Source organism: Lissotriton vulgaris, chromosome 1_1 (assembly GCF_964263255.1).
Source record: "Lissotriton vulgaris chromosome 1_1, aLisVul1.2, whole genome shotgun sequence".
Lineage (NCBI taxonomy): Eukaryota > Metazoa > Chordata > Amphibia > Caudata > Salamandridae > Lissotriton > Lissotriton vulgaris.
Window position 1 is genome coordinate 390,308,044 of NC_141685.1, and position 16,216 is coordinate 390,324,259.

At 41.9% G+C, this 16,216-nt stretch overlaps 1 protein-coding gene across 1 annotated transcript in view; it reads left to right on the top strand.

Moving 5' to 3' along the window:
* Nucleotides 1-8,535: 8,535 nt before the first annotated feature.
* The window catches only part of LOC147747233 (sterol carrier protein 2-like), a 120,381-nt gene continuing 112,700 nt past the window's right edge, over nucleotides 8,536-16,216 (top strand). The window contains exon 1 of the mRNA XM_086952452.1: nucleotides 8,536-8,692. Coding sequence (XP_086808578.1) covers nucleotides 8,667-8,692 — 26 coding nt within the window. The 5' untranslated portion in view covers nucleotides 8,536-8,666. The remainder of the gene's footprint in view (nucleotides 8,693-16,216) is intronic.

Genomic DNA, 16,216 nt, shown 5'->3' on the forward strand with positions numbered 1-16,216 from the left:
TCACAGTTAAAGAAAATGTTAAAATGCCACACATTCCCCAGTACCGTATCTCTATTGATGGTGAGAGAGCACTTTTGGCTATCGTTGATGATTTTATTCAGAAGGGCGTGGTCCAAGAAACGAGAGGCAATGTTTGTAATAGCCCTGTTCTCCCGATTCTTAAAAGAGCTGGTCCTTCACAGCCTCCTGTTTATCGATTTGTTATTGACCTTAGAGAAGTCAAAAAAATTGTTGTGCCACAGTTTCCTGTTGTTCCGGACATTACAGCTTTGTTGACGATGATTCCTGCCTTGGCAGCTTGGTTTTCAGTCATAGATCTTAAAAATGCTTTCTTTAGTATTCCTATTGCTGAAGAAAGTAGGGATATTTTTGGTTTCTCTCTAGGTGGCCAAAGTTTCTGATTTAAAAGAGCACCTCAAGGTTATTGTGAAAGTCCCTCCATGTATAGCAAGGCTCTTAAGTCACAACTTGATGCTTTCTCCTTGCCTCCAGGCGCTACGCTTATTCAGTAGGTGGATGATTTGCTGGTGGCTGCTGATACGGAAGATGTGTGTAAGAGTGTGACTGTTGCGTTGTTGCATCATTTGTCTGCTCTACATCATAAGGTGTCGCCCTCTAAGTTGCAATATGCCCACCAAGAGGTTACCGATCTAGGTCATCTCTTGTCGAAGGAGGGAATGCGATTGACCCCAGAACGTGTTCAGGCTATTTCACAGATGTCTGTACCTACCACGCAGAGAGAAGTGCGTGCCTTTTTGGGTATCACTTCCTATTGTAGACAATGGATTCCCAATTTTTCACTTTTGGCTAAACCATTGTTGGCACTAACGTTGAAAGATACGCCCCATCCGCTCCCTTGGACGATTGAATGTCAGAAAGTTTTGTTGACCTACGTACTGCTCTGTGTTCTGCTCCAGTGTTGGGTACCCCAGATTATAGCAAGTCCTTTACACTGTACGTTCACGAGAGAGAGGGTTGCGCATTGTCAGTCTTGACACAGCAATTTGGAGATAAGCAGAGGCCATGTGCCTATTTCTCCGCTACACTAGACCCAGTAGCTAAAGCTTTGCCCAGTGTTCTCAGAGCTACAACAGCTGCGGCGATTTCTATTAGACAGTCTGCTAGATTAGTGTTGGATAACACACTGATTGTTATGGTTCCACATGCAGTGGATACCTTGTTGAACAGAACAAGAACACAGGATCTTACGAGTGCTCGTTTGTCTGGATACGAGCTGACACTTCTGGCGAGTCATGTGCATATCAAAAGATGTAACACGATAAATCCAGCTACACTGTTGCCACTCCCAGATGAGAAAGACGTTCAGGAAAAACATGATTGTTTTCTCCGAACAGAAGAAGAAACGAAGGGCAGGATTGATTTGAAGGACACTCCGCTCAAGAACCCGGATGGGATCTCATGGGTGGACGGTTCTTGTTTCAAGCTTCCAAATGGGGAGACTACTTCTGCCTATGCTATCACCACCTTATGCACAATTGTTGAGACAGCACGTATTGGACATAATTCAGCTCAAGCAGCTGAATTGATAGCCTTGACTAGAGCGTGTGTGTTGTCGAAGGGAAAGAGAGTGAATGTGTACACTGATAGTCAGTATGCTTTTGGCGTTGCACATAGCTTTGGTAAATTATGGAGGGAGAGAGGATTCTTTACCTCTCACGGGACAAAGATCCAGCATGGTCAGTTGGTGACTGATCTTCTTGAGTCACTTACTTTACCTGTACAGATAGCGATCATAAAGTGCAGTGCGCATAGGAAAGTTACAGATGATGTGGGTCGTGGAAATGCTTTTGCAGATGAGGTAGCAAAAACTACAGCTAGAGACACCACTAGCCGAATGTATGTGGCAGGTCCTGCAAATTGGGTTAGGGCAATTGGAATGTGTGAAGATACAATTGAGAGCGTGAAAACGATTCAGGGAGAGGCTACTGAGAAGGAATTGAGTACGTGGAAAGAAAGTACGGGAATGTTAGATTCGATGGGTTGTTGGACGGAGTTGTCGGAACATCAGCGATGGTTATTACCGGACGCTTATGTGTTGCCGGTTGTGACTATGGCTCATGGTCCAACTCACATTAGTGCGAAAGGCATATGTAAGCTCTTGGCTCCTGTGTGGCAGAATGAAGGAATCCCGAAATGTGCAGAGAACGTGGTTAAGCATTGTATTGTTTGTCTAATGCATAACCCAGGAAAGGGTACCCCAACCCCGGCAGGTCATTTTGCTCCCCCGTCAAATCCTTTTGAGGTGTTGCAGATCGATTACATTCACATGGATCGATGCAACAACCTTAAGTATGTTCTGGTGGTGGTATGTGCCTTTTCCCGTTGGATAGAGGCCTACCCCATGAAAGATAACACTGCTCTGTCAACTGCTAAAGTGTTGCTTAAAGAGTTCTTTCCCAAGTTTGGTTTGCCGCAAATTGTCTGGAGTGACAATGGAAGTGAATTTGTGGGTCAAATTATGCAGAAAGTGTGTTCTGGTCTTGGTATTAGACAGAAGTTCCATGCGGCAAACCATCCACAGTCAGCAGGTTTGGTTGAGTGTTATAATGGTACACTCAAGCTTAAACTAGCCAAGATTCAAGCCAGTACGGGCCATGCTTGGCCTGCGCCTTGCCCCTAGCTCTTTTGTCAACCAGAACTACTGTGCACTCTTGTATGGGACTTAGCCCATATGAAGTGGTATTCGGACGCCCAGCTAATGTTTGGGGTGTCCCTCGTCCCAGGAAATATTCAGACATACCATATCCTCTGTTAACTGCCTATCTGCATAACTTGACTGCTAAATTAAGTATTATTCGTCAACAGGTACAAAGTGCTCTGCCGGAGGCTTCCACAGACCCAGGTCACACCATTTTGCCCGGTGACTGGGTTTGCATAAAGAATTTTCAGCGGACTAAGAACTTGGAGCCTCGCTGGTCTGCGCCTAGACAAGTCTTGCTCGTCACCCGCACAGCTGTGAAAGTGGTCGGGAAAAAGAATTGGATACATGGTGTGCACTGTAAAAAAGTGCCATTGCCGTTACCCTTCAACCAGTGGACCCGCAGTGGCATAAGGGAATCTGAATCTGCAGCGATTCCTTGTTTTGTGCCTTTCAGTGACGCTCAAATTTATGGAACTCAGTCTGAGAAAGTGAATGACGACATTCTTCAAGCCGCTGTGCCTGCGCATCTTCGAATAGACACTACCAATCCAGAGACTTTGTTTAAGGACCAGACCGTGCCGAGCAAAACACGCTACAATCTGAGGCCGAGAGTTGACCAAAGGAACTGAACACTTTGAACACTTTTTCTTATTACCCAAAGAAATTTTTTTTTGTTCATCTTATTACCTCCTTGTTTTTTGTGTGATATTTAGTATTAGATGTGCCATCTGTCTCCGTCGCAGGGTCACGGTAGGAGACTCAGACTGTAACCTGGTTTTTCTTTTAGCAAGTGGCTAGTGCCTCAGGATATACAGAAGTGAGTAGCTGAATGATTGAGAAAAATTGCTGTGAGCGACAATTTTCTTTTAGATAAAGATGGATGGTACAACAACCATAGGTAGGGAAAATAGGAAGCAGGAAATGAGATCGAAGTATTGTAAATTATTGCGTAGTCGATTTGGTGTAACTTTGTTTGTTTTTATGTTTTTGTGTATTTTATTAGCCTGCACAGGTTGGATTGTACATGTTCTGCAGCAGAGAAATGTTGTTAATTCTACAACTTCTTTGCCTTCTCGTCTTTCTGTCCTTTCACATAAAATGCATACTCTACCTCCGCATGAGCAGAAAAGGAGAGCCGAATATATGAATAACACGTTTGTCCAGTTGTTACACCAACATCAGTTGGCTAATAATATAACTAACTGTTGGGTGTTCGGACTTATGCCACACAATACACGAAAGGGAATGCCATATTTGGTTCTTTCTTTTCTCATATGAAGGTTCAGCTTGGGCCTATCTGACTATGTTTTCAGCCGCATACCACAACAGACTTAGAAGCTCTGCTAAATCTTTTGGAAATGGATTGGATTTTAGCCACAGCTCTTTAATTAAGGGTATAGTGGTAATGGCTAAGATCGTAGAGAAGAACAAGATCCCATTAGACGAGAAGAGAGCTTATGAAGGATGGAATGTTACCCACTATGTTTCTAGCCTTGGTGACAAAACTAGAAAAGGTGAGTCTTCTCCAGTATGGACCGTACCCCATCAAGGTAATTTTTGTCTCCAAGTCAATAGCAAAAAAGCTGACAGCAAGCAGAGTTGTCTATATACCTACATTTTCTAGTCCCCTGATTTCCCTCCGTTGGTCCCGTCCCAAGGAACATATTTTGTTTGTAATGACAGAGCTTATACATGGCTCCCTTCTAACTTTTCTGGAACCTGCTATATAGCTTTCCTTCTTCCCTCTACATATACGGCTCCGTCAGACCACCACAGAGTTAGATATAGCCGAGGTATATTCGATGCCAAGGACATGGCAGGACAAGAGGGAGGAGACTTCCTTAAAGGATTCCTTCCCTTTTGGGGTCCAATGGCCAACAGCAGAAACATCAGGAAATTGGTTTGTGTGGTTGAGACCACTATTAATGTTACTGCAGGTGCGATAGGTAACATTACAGCGGAGTTTCAGGCTGACCGTCTTAAGACGTTGCAGAATCGGATTGCGCTAGATGTGATCTTAGCAGACCGAGGAGGTGTCTGTAGATTAATCGGATCTAGCTGCTGCATTTATATTCCAGATGAGGCTCCAACAATATACCAGGCCATATCCAAATTGCATACCATCTCCAAGTTGATTCATCAGGACGAAGGGGATTGGTCTTTTATGGGATGGTTTTGGGGAATATTGTCAACTTTGGGATGGAAGATCCTAACGTTGCTTGGAGCAATTTTGGCCATCATATTCTCTTGTTGTCTGTGTGTCCAATGTGGTCCGGCAGTTTGTGGCATACTGGCTACTTTATGTGTTCCACAACCTGTAACTCAGAAGACAGAGAATATTAGGATGATGGTGCAGCAACAGCTTGAGGATTTTATGAACATCGATGTTGAATCCGACTCAGACTAGCGTGAGTTGGTTTGTTTTTTGCCTTAGGAATGGCAAAAGGAGGGTCTGAGGTTCTGTAAATTGCGAATTCATTCGTGCTAAGCCTCTATTTTGTTGCCGCTGCCATCTTGTGTTGCCCTCACTCAGGCAGCACGGCGAACGCAATGTTTTTGTCGTTTCTGCATTTACGTGTCAGGTGGCTTCTTTGCCTATTTTTACTAACGAGTGTCAGGGTCTGGCCGAGTACACTAATCCCTGTCTGAGCTGATTAATCCCCGTCCGGACTATTTGTTGGTTCGCACCATTCTTTCCTTTAAACTATCTTATCTGCTGTCCTTCGCTACACGTCTCATGCATTCTCTTGTTTCATGACTGTCCTTCTAGAACATACAACTGTGTTTTCTCTACTTGTAAATCGAATTGTGTGGATTTGTTTGTAATTTGCTTAAGGGGTCGAGTGACAAACACAACCGGGAACTTGAGTTGCTTCGGACTTAAAGCATTGTCTATAGCATTTGCCTATGTCTCATGCCCTTGTGTGATTGCATTTTGCATTGTATTGTACTGTATATAAACCTGTGCGCCATGGAGTTATGTGGCAGTCTCTTTTGAACCTCGTTATACCAACGACTTCTAAGACCACTGTACTAGCTGCAGCTAATAAATACAATATTCTACGCCAGATGAAGAGTCTGTGTCTCTGTTTCTGACAAGGCAGGTGAATCCCGGGGATTTCAGGCATACCCTGCACCGCCGGGCCTTAAATCTGCAGTTTTCCAACAGGGAAACACTTTCTTAGTGGATTCCTTTTGTTTATTTATTTATTATTTAACTTGGCAAGTGCACCCACTTGCATGCCCCAACCTTCCCTTTTATGGCATGTAAGTTACCCCTAGGGTAGGTCCAAAGTACCCCTATGGGCAGGGTGCAGTGTATGTGAAAGGTAGGACATGGACTGGTGTGTGTAACATGTCCTGACAGTGAAATATCGTGTAATTCGTTTTTTGCACAATTGAAAGGCCATCTGTCTCAAAGGATAGAATGGGAGTTTACTTATAGCATCTTATAAGCAGATCTTCCCATTGGGACAAGTTAGAGAAATGGCGTTTAATATGACTGAACTCGGAATGTAAAGATGCATCTTTTTGTAAAGATGACTTTTACATTATGTGTTTGAAAATTCCACTTTTAGAAAATTGGTATTTTCTTGCTTAGCCATCCTGTGTGCATCTGCAGGGTTGTGTATTGACTGTCTGGCTTTGGAATGACAGGGGCTTTGGATGTGTATTCTTTACAGACAGCCACGGGGGGTGGGGGAGGGGGGTCGAGGAGTTTACTGCCTTTCCTGGATAAGTCAAGGCTGGGCTGAATAGACCTGGGCTGCATTTAGAGTAGTGGGAGGATATTTCCTTGCACCTGAATGGACCTGGTCTGCCGTGGACAATGCTGTCCCCACCTCCTGCTGGGAAGCTGGGCAGAGAGGACAAAAGTGGTTTGGACTAAGCGCAGACACTCTCTGCCAATGAGAACAAAAATAAACTGAGTATAAATATTGGGGCCCAGACCCCAGAACTTCAGAACTTGCTGGAATCAAAGAACACACCAAGAATAAGAGGTGGAAGAACTGCCAGGAGGAGTACTACCCCTTTGCTGTGTTGTTGCTTTGTTGGGTTGGCCTGCAGTTGCTGCTTCTGCCTTGGGCATTGAAAGGACTGGACCGAACTTTCTCAACTTGTTGCTTAGTATCTCTAAGGGCTTGAAGTAGAGCTCGCCTCCTGTTCAGGGAGTCTCAGGTACCGCGAAGACTTCACTGACCTCTGGGTACCGCCTCTGGAACTGTGGTTTCAGTTGCCACAGAGGGGGATGGAGCCAACTCAGTGATCAACTCCATTGCTGGCTTCGTGTCTTGAAGGCACCTCAGAGGGCATTGAGTTAGTTTTTGGAGGGTGGGAGGGGTTTGTGTGGGTGGAGCGGTTCGTGTAAGTTTTTAGGGGGTGATGGTGGGGGGATACAGGATGTGTTTTAGGGAGTGGGAGGGATTCAGGGGGGTGGGTTTACCATGCATTGCTTTATCACGAAAACTCGTGGTAAAGGAATGCATGGTGAAAGAAATTGTGGTTGGGACACAGTCGTACTGGAGACCGCTTTGTTTAGGGAGCCGTTGTTGAGGAAATCGTTGTTCCAACATACAACCCTGTTGGTTATGTGCAAATGCTTTACACACTGCCTCTGAGATAAGCCTGACTACTTTTGACAAGCTACCAAGGGGGTGAGCGGGGTTATTTCAGTAGTGTATCCCCCTTCCCCTGACTAGAAGGAAGGGTCCCTACTTGGACAGAAGTGCAAACCATTGCCAACTAGAGTCCCCATTTCTAGCTGTCTACATCAGAGAAGCTTCTCATTCAGTTCAAAAAGTAAGCTCCATTGCATTGGGTAGATTTTATGGGTGAAGTAAAACAATAAGAGACCAAGGTCACACCAGTGTATGGACCATCACTAAAGATTGAAAGGTAAGGAAAGATCTAGGAACCTTCTCCCTGGGAAAGGCCAACCACAGAATATTTTCCCAGAACTTACAAGTATGGAAAATAAACAAAAAGACATCAAAAATAAATTCTCCTGCTCTGAATTGTTAGATGCGTTCCTAATGGCTATGTATACGGTTTGGACTCTGGCTGGAGTGATTGTTATCCCTAGTCATCAGGTTTTTTTCTACGAGTCTCCTCTGCTTATGACTTCAAAGATTTTCTTAACAGGAGTAGGGGTGGGATGGAGTAGAAAATTGAATATCAAAACCAAAACTCTGGCTATTCAGACATGGTATTTTGTGACTCTTGTCAAAATAATATCCATGGCCTATTGTACTTTTTTGTCAGGGCATCCTGCACTGGAGAAACACATCACACATGGACATGGGAAACTTGGAAACTATGTGATACGTTCGTAGCAGCCTTTTAGGTTAATGAGACGTCACAAAAAGACGTTTCAGCTTTTGGATTCTGATCCGAAATTTTTAAGGGAAAATCCTACAGCAGATTCTTAAAGAGTTCCAGCTGCGAGTGATATGTCATACGGTATGGCATTTTACTCGCAGCTGGCACTAGAGAACAAAGACAGGAAAGTCACATTACAAATGAATACATACTTTTTTATTTATAACCCTATTTAGTATCAAGGCCAGGCCTTTGTAAGCTCTTTAAACAACACATGGCTGGCATTTTTCTTTGTTCACCCCTACTTTATATTCCTTTTCATGAAATGCATTCTCACTCTATGGCTGAAAATGGTAAATATAAATGTAAGGAATAGGCAGAGTGGGGCCTCAGGGGGTACTGGAACCAGAAGAAAAAAAGCTAAGCCGCTGTAGCCAGTTAAAAAAGGTATGTAAATATGCAAATGGTCTTCAAAGACTTGTGAAAAACTCGGGCGTGCCGGAGATAAGACTCCAGACACTGCCCAGCCGAGCCCACAGCAACTCGAGCTGCAGCAGAAGCCCTTGTAGCCATGTGGGCGTTGTGTGCCTGGTCATACCTGTCTGGCCACTTCTAGACCTCTGCCTGAGAAGGAGAGAATAGACGAGTGGTTGCCGGCGTAGGTGTGGTTGTAACCATCTACAGAATGGGCTTTCCAGAAGCAGCAAGCAGGTGAGTTTTAATTATTTGTTTTATCCGTCCTTTTCCATGTGCTAGTCTATTTATTTAACTCCAGAGTTCAGTGCATTATAAAACCCTGAATAGCACATGGTAAAGTGTGTCCTGACGGGATAATTTTTCTCTTCCATTTGAAACAAAATCTAGTATTCAGAGGTAATTACAAATCTTGTAGACTTTTTGTTTTTTTACATGATGAGAAGCTAAAAAAAGTAGAAAGTAGTTTCTACAAAACAGAAAAATTACAGTCTTCATATTCACAATGTCTTTAACCCTGTGAAGTACATGTTTAAAATACCTTCCATTCGCTGTCGGACATTGTCTTTGTTAAAAACATCACACCACAGTGAGCAGTAGTATAGTTTCAGGCTTTGCGTTGAACATAAGACAATCTTTCTTTCAGAGCACACTTTCAACAGTGCATATCAATATATGAATTGGGAATTCGGGCTAAACTACACAGTTTTGTCCCTTAAAAGTCCATCATAGACTGTTCTTATAGACCGCTTTTATGTTTCTCTTGTTCCAGATTGTGTGATAGGCTAGCTGTGCTAAAGCTCTTGGTTAATCCCATCTGATAATCTACTGAGCAAAGGTTGGAATGTATTGGTTTTTTTGGTGATCTAAAACAGTAGAGGCTGTTCTGGAATGAGTTTTGAGTTGTGTGTAGGTTTCTAGACGCCATTGATGGAAGGCACCGGGATGTGAAGCCTACAGTGTGTCGCTTCTTCAAGAATTAGCAGCAAGCAGATTGGAGGTAAACATCGGTTCTTTATTTGGAAATGAACCTTGCAACCTCAGTGTCCTTTCATCGTCTTTCCTCGACTGCCCTCTTTCTCCTCTGTGTCCCTTTTTCGCCTTTGTTTACCCGTTATCCCCACTTGTTGCTCACAAGGTTAGTGTCCTGCACTCTGCATCACACCCACCCGAGTATCAATGTTCAACAAGCCCAGTGACGTATCTTCTGCTTTCCTGGCACATGGACGTGTCACAGAAGACTTCTCACATGGACTGCCACTTTGGATTTTGTGTGGGTAACATTCACTTTACTTAAAACTTTCGGAAAATATTTACACTTTATTATAATCCTCCAAGAAATGTACCCGATGTTTTATCTGATAGTCATAGCTTAAAAAATGGGAGACATTGTTTCATAGCTTCTGCGACATTTGTTCTCATTATATGTATATGTATATGGGACAGCATGGTTGGCTGGAAAAATACTTTTTTGATGATAGTACACATGCATTGCTTTGGATCCGTTATATTGACGTTCTCCTGTTGACATTTTAATGAGATACTGTTGTAATTATTTGTTAAAGTAAAAAAACAAAAACAAATGCAAATTAAAACTGAAAATGAAATGTAACAATCCAAGACCCTAAAATATGCATATTAATATAAAGTGGCCAAAATAATCAAAATAAAGGTAAGGACAGAATATCAAGTGAATTGTACATACTAAGAGTCCATGCCTAAAAAAGACTTTGCACAGAATGCCATTTTGAGGGTCTGGCATAAGGCGAGACTTTTGTAAACAAAAATTTTGGGGTGGGTGTAAACTAAGTCTGCATCTCCGGCGGAATTTTGCCCCGAGTGTGGAGTTCCGGAAAAACGTGTGCGCGGCATGCCAAGTTTAGGCTGGCGAGCGCGAAAATCGAGCATTAAACTGCCCCCGGGTGTCACGACAGATCGCTATAACTCGTGTTGAGAAAGCTGACACTCACTTAAAAAATCTATTCGAGTGGCAGGAAGAAGCGTCGCTCTCTGGCGTGCCGGGTGGTGGCATTCGTGCTGATTGTACAGCGTGGAACAAGCTCTTGGCACTGAAAATCAACGCGAGCAGCGCAACGTACAGAATTCCACCGCTCGCAGGAATCATGCAGAGTTTCTAGGTAGTTCCATGGAGTGAAACTCTGCGAGTACCGCCCACCCCTACTTGTTTCCAAAAATATTAATATACACATATGATGTGCTTTAGGTCCGTCTCCTTCCGCCATTGGCTTTTTTGGCACAGGATCCTTCAGCCAGTGGTTTGAAAAATTGTCAGTCAAATTTTGGATCAACCCGCAAGATTTTTTTATAACACAATCTTTCTTTATGATTCTACCTCCATTGGAATGAACAGGGACTTTTTTATATTTTAAAACTGCAGTCAAACAACACAAACACACATTTAATATTTTTCTCAAATGTATAGTCTCTTGTTACCCTTTCAATACTTTAGCGCTCCTCTCCCTTGCCGTTCGGCCACTGTTTTAATTAATGCACCCATTATATCACCTTGCAGACCCACTTTAATATGATACATTTAGTACACATTTTTCATAAAGTGTGCTTTTTATAACTTTGTTGTGCCAATGTCTAAATTGTGTAGTTAATGTAGTTAGAGCTTCCAAGGTAAGAGTGCTGGAATGCATTGAAGAAATCAAAGGTAAGCACAATTTGCATTTTTTTTTAGCGCTCTTCCTGGAGAAATATTACTATGATTATTCGAAAATTACAGAAGGGAGATAGATGTTTATGTGGATTAAAACCGAATAGTTAGTGCAGAGACTGAAAGCACTTAAATGGATATTGAAACTTTCAACAGGAAACCCCTGGAAAGGGGAGCTAATGTTGATACGGAAAAAGTTCTATTTGGGGTTGGTAGGTTCAAAATATTTTAATATTTTTTGTTGCAGCTTTTAGTTTAAGATGCAATACTTGGAGAAAGTGAAACCTATATTTTGCCCTGAAAATTGCTAAAATAACATAGATACACCAACTCCAATATGTTGTTAATCAGATTAAATCAAAATCTGTTCATTTGTGTGCTGTCTTACTTTAAGTGCAGTCCATCTAAATTGTACGGTCACAACAATTTAATGAAGATCTCCATAACTCTTCACTCTTCACGGTGTTAGAAAAATATATTTAACTTCTTTCAATGGCCTTCAGTGTGCTGGTGCTGAAAATGTTTGCAGGAGTTCCAGTTACAGGCTCAGGCCAGCTATGGCATTGTAAACTGGGCTGTTCTTCCAGTCATTGCTGGTGTTTGGTTGTCTTTCTTTTAACAATAAAATTCTGCTCTTATCGCAGCGGTTGGGGATAACCCCGACTCCAGCAATGCACTGCAATTCTACTACAGTACCTTTTTTAATATAGTTATCATTTACACACTTTACGTCCAGTAAATCCAGTGTGCATCAGGGCCTGCTATTCCAGTGTAGGCACTCAAGCACTGCTCTAGAGATGCACATTCACCCATCTTTGATTCCAGATAACCTGTCCAAATACTGTCCAGCAAACCTGATTCTCCATTAGGGAAAGCTGTTGAAAAGTATTCAGCAGATCAGGTTGCTCAAGCCCCGTCCTAACACGAACTTCTGAATGATGTCACCTAGACATCATTCTGTGATTGGTGCATAATAACTTTCATTTCATACTGGATGATGGGGGTGATTGTCAATTAGTGTGTTTTAAAATCTCATTGAGTTTTGTTACAGTTACGATTTTGATATAACCGGTTAGTTTTTGTGGTGCGGTGTGACTAGTTTTTAGTTGTGACTTGCAACAAGCGAGGATTGAGCCAACCCAGTCAAAATTCCCTCCCCTCATGACACCAGAGTTTGTGCATTTTCTGTTTGTGTGTGGAGCACTCCCTAAAATAAATCCATCAAAGACGGAATTTGTGGTGTTTTTTTGGGGACGACAACGTAGTTTTACCATTCAGGAAATAATGTGGGATGTAACTGCAGGCACAGTTCCAGAATCAACTAAGACCATTCCATTCACTTTTGAACTTTGATGGTCCAAAAATATATTGATACCGTTCTTACCTTCCCTTCTTGCCATCTCCACCTTTTTCACTGGAACAAACCCTTTTTAGCTCAAACTGATTAATAATTCACGTTACGCCCTGGTGCTTTTGAAAGTTCACTCAAGAAATGCTATAAAAGTGGGTCTTAAAAATTCATGTTCTATATCCCCTCAAGATCCATTAGCCATGCTGCAGCCAGATTTGTAAGTGGTATGAGCGGGTCAGATCCCATCACCTATGTTCAGCTAGAGATTCACTGACTTCCTCTGGAGAGCTGAATTCAATTTGCTGCCTTGCAGCCCATCTAGTCACTATGCCATGTTTCATAGAGGGTAATTGATGAGCAACATATTGATAAGCTTTAATCTTTTAGAATTTCTCCATAGATAGATCACCAGGGGGAAGGAGCCAGTACCAGTAGGTGGCTGAAAAAAAGCTCACATTGGTGTATTTGTGACTACAGGGTTTCCTGCGCCCTTCCTCAATGGGGCCCAGATGACCATTTATGAGCCTTAATTAGAGTTTCTAGGGCCCTAGGAACGTAGGGTGGCAACAAGGATTAGACCACTAACATAGTGGAAGGTACATTGTATATATGCTACCAGAGGTTCCAATGTCTGTTCTGATGAATGCCATGGACTCTCTTGAGCCACTAGATAGAAAAACATATTGACGGTTTAGTGGGGCTGGGGTACTAGTTCCCCTATTCCACATACTTCGTTTTTAATACCAAGTGGCATTGGATCTAGTGTAAAAGTCAGCCTGGAATACCACATTGGTTTTTAAGTATATATTTCTCACAGACCCTTGTATAGTAATAAGTGCTTCCCTGATTTCAGGGTGTAGGCCCGCTCTTCATCTAACTAGGTTTTTTTTTTGTTTAAGAATTTTTTTTGAGTTTTCAGAAACAAAAGAAATGCCATAATAGTATACATTGTACATAAGAAAAGAAACAGTCAGGCATATAACATGGGATAGATATACTATAAAAAGGGATAAAAGGAAAAGGACAATAAGAAAGAGTAAGAAAAAGAAGGGGAAAAAGGAAAGAAGAGGGAAGGAGAAAGAGAATGACGATGATAGAGAATAGCATTATGAAAAGAAAGGAAAAGAGAAAGAGTTAATGTATAGGAGGGTTAGAAGAAAGATAATTAGTAAAGGGAAGCCAAAGGATATCAGATTTAATTTTTTGAGGAACAGAAGAAGAGGAAACAGTAGCAATACTATGTTCATCACAGATAAAATTCCACCAAGTAATTAGCGATAATTTGGAAGTATCTTTCCAGGATGATAAGATTACCTTAAAAGCTAGAGCAATAAAAAGGCCAAACAGTTTTGAAATAGAAGATACAGTATCTAACTCAGGTAATGAAGATCCTAGAAAAACATTCAATAATGATAAAGGAGCTTTAAATTTGAATATTAAAATGCAAACATTCCAAACTGATTTCCAGAACAATAAAACATGAGAACATTCATATATTTGATGTATTAACGTACCCGTTTCAGTAGAACAGGGCCAACAAAGTGGGGAAGAAATTGGAGAAAACTTACAAATGCTAACAGGAGTAATAATTACTCAATGATAAATGAAATACAGAGATTGAGTTATGAACGCAGCAGCAGAAACTGTAAACAACTTGGACCACAATTTTTCCCATGTTGTGACATGAAAAGAAACGGATAAATCATTTTCCCAAGCAAGTTCAACAGTTGACTTAGAACGGTCAGTAACATTAGATAATATTAACTTGTATATAAAAGCGGCTTTAGGTCTGTGGGTTGAAATAAAGGATATAGAGGAGTAGAAGGGGTTAAAGATGGTAAATCAGGTGGGTGTAAGTAATTTGTTAGGTGAGATTGTATGGCTGTAACAATGATATTGTTTTCATTTAAAAATGAATCAGGTAGTTGGTAACTTAATTGCAATTCATGAAAGGGGATAATAGAAAAATTATGAAGAAACTGGTACACAAAAGTAATATCCTTTTCCTTCCAGTATTTGTAATAAAAAGATTTGTATTTAATGAATTTGTTATACCAAACACTAGATGATAAAAAAACATTGGAGAGGAGTCAAATCTTTGGAAAATGCAATGTAGAGTAATGTCTGAGAATATTCCAAACCAGGGGTTTTAGATAGAAAGGAACAATTAGACATAAAGATAATATTTTGAAAGGAAAAGTCTTTTAACAATGACCGTTCAAAAATGATCCACTTTGGGACAGGGGTATCCAAAAAGTCATAAGCTAATGAAAAGGATTGTTTGATTAAAAAAGCGGAGTGATATGCTTTAAAGTTAGGAAAACTGACTCCACCTTCATTTTTAGGACGGATGAGTTTTGTTAGAGCAATACACGGATGTTTGTTATTCCATAAATATTTTGTATAAATAGAATTTATACGGGAGAAATATACATTAGGGAGTTTAATAGGAAGCATAGACACTGTGTATAATACATGAGGGACAATCATCATTTTAATGGTGTCTGGTCTACCCCACCATGAAAGAAAGAGGGGGGACCATAAAAGGAGGAGTGATTGGAGTTTCTTCATTAGAGCATCAAAAGTATACTTAATAGTGTCCTTTAGGATAGGTGCGAACCAAATGCCAAGATATTTAATTTTGGAGGGACACCAAGTAAAATTAGTATTATTGAACATAAATTGATAACAATTAGAATTTAAGGGTAGAAGCTCTATTTTGGATAAATTAAGTTTATAACCTGAGATGGAGGAGTAAAGCTGGACTTCATTCATAAAATGTGGGAGAGAATCAACAGGGTTAGACATATAGACCAAAATATCGTCTGCATAGGCAGATAGTTTAGTTTCAACCGAGGCAAATTTGAAGCCAGTGATCAGAGAGTTAGTTCGTATTCGCTCCAAAAATGGCTCAAGACACAAAATAAATAATAATGGGGAAAGAGGGTGTTAGACCTGTCAGCCTTAGGGTGGTCTTCCCTATTTTTGTTCACTTTTGCCTCATTTTTCTGACCTACTTTTCGTTGGCCTTAGGTCTCTGGGCACCTTCCCATTGCTTTCCAATGCTAAGGTGCAGGTGCTCTCTTCCCTTAAGATGGCTGCCACTGACCCCTGCTACTGCACCGTGGTCTTTTTAGGCGCACTCTAGTAGCCAGGAGATGGCTGGAACCCGTAAACAATGTTGCAATGCCAGCCTGCCAGCCTGCCCATAGCTAGAATGAGGGAAGCTCCTGGAACCTTCCAGAACAGGGGAAGTGACACCAACTGCCACTGTCAATTGCCAGCTGTCGCTATATAAGGAAAGGGAGGGAAACTTCTCTTCAAGTAACTTCTACCAAGGGCGCAGGATCCAGCTAGCACCAAGAAGACCCTCTTACTGCCCACAGGACTGGTGGGGAAGCAACCTGGTATTAGCGCTGTATTCCCCTTGAGAAGCGCTGTGAACTGCTAACTGCCAAGCGCTGTATTCCCCTTGAGAAGCGCTGTGAACTGCTGACTGGCAAGTGCTGCATTCCCCTTGAGAGGCACTGTGAACTGCTGACTGGCAAGCGCTGTGCCCCTTTTGAGAAGCGCTACTGCATGGAGACCCTGTGTGGGTCCTGAGAGTGTTGCCTGAGGCATGATGGTAAATTGCCCTAAAGCGCCACGAGGACCGAGCGCTTTGACCACGTAATGCTTCTCAGCTGGCCCCCCCCCCCGGTCGCACTTCTGTCGAGCGCTCTTGCACTTC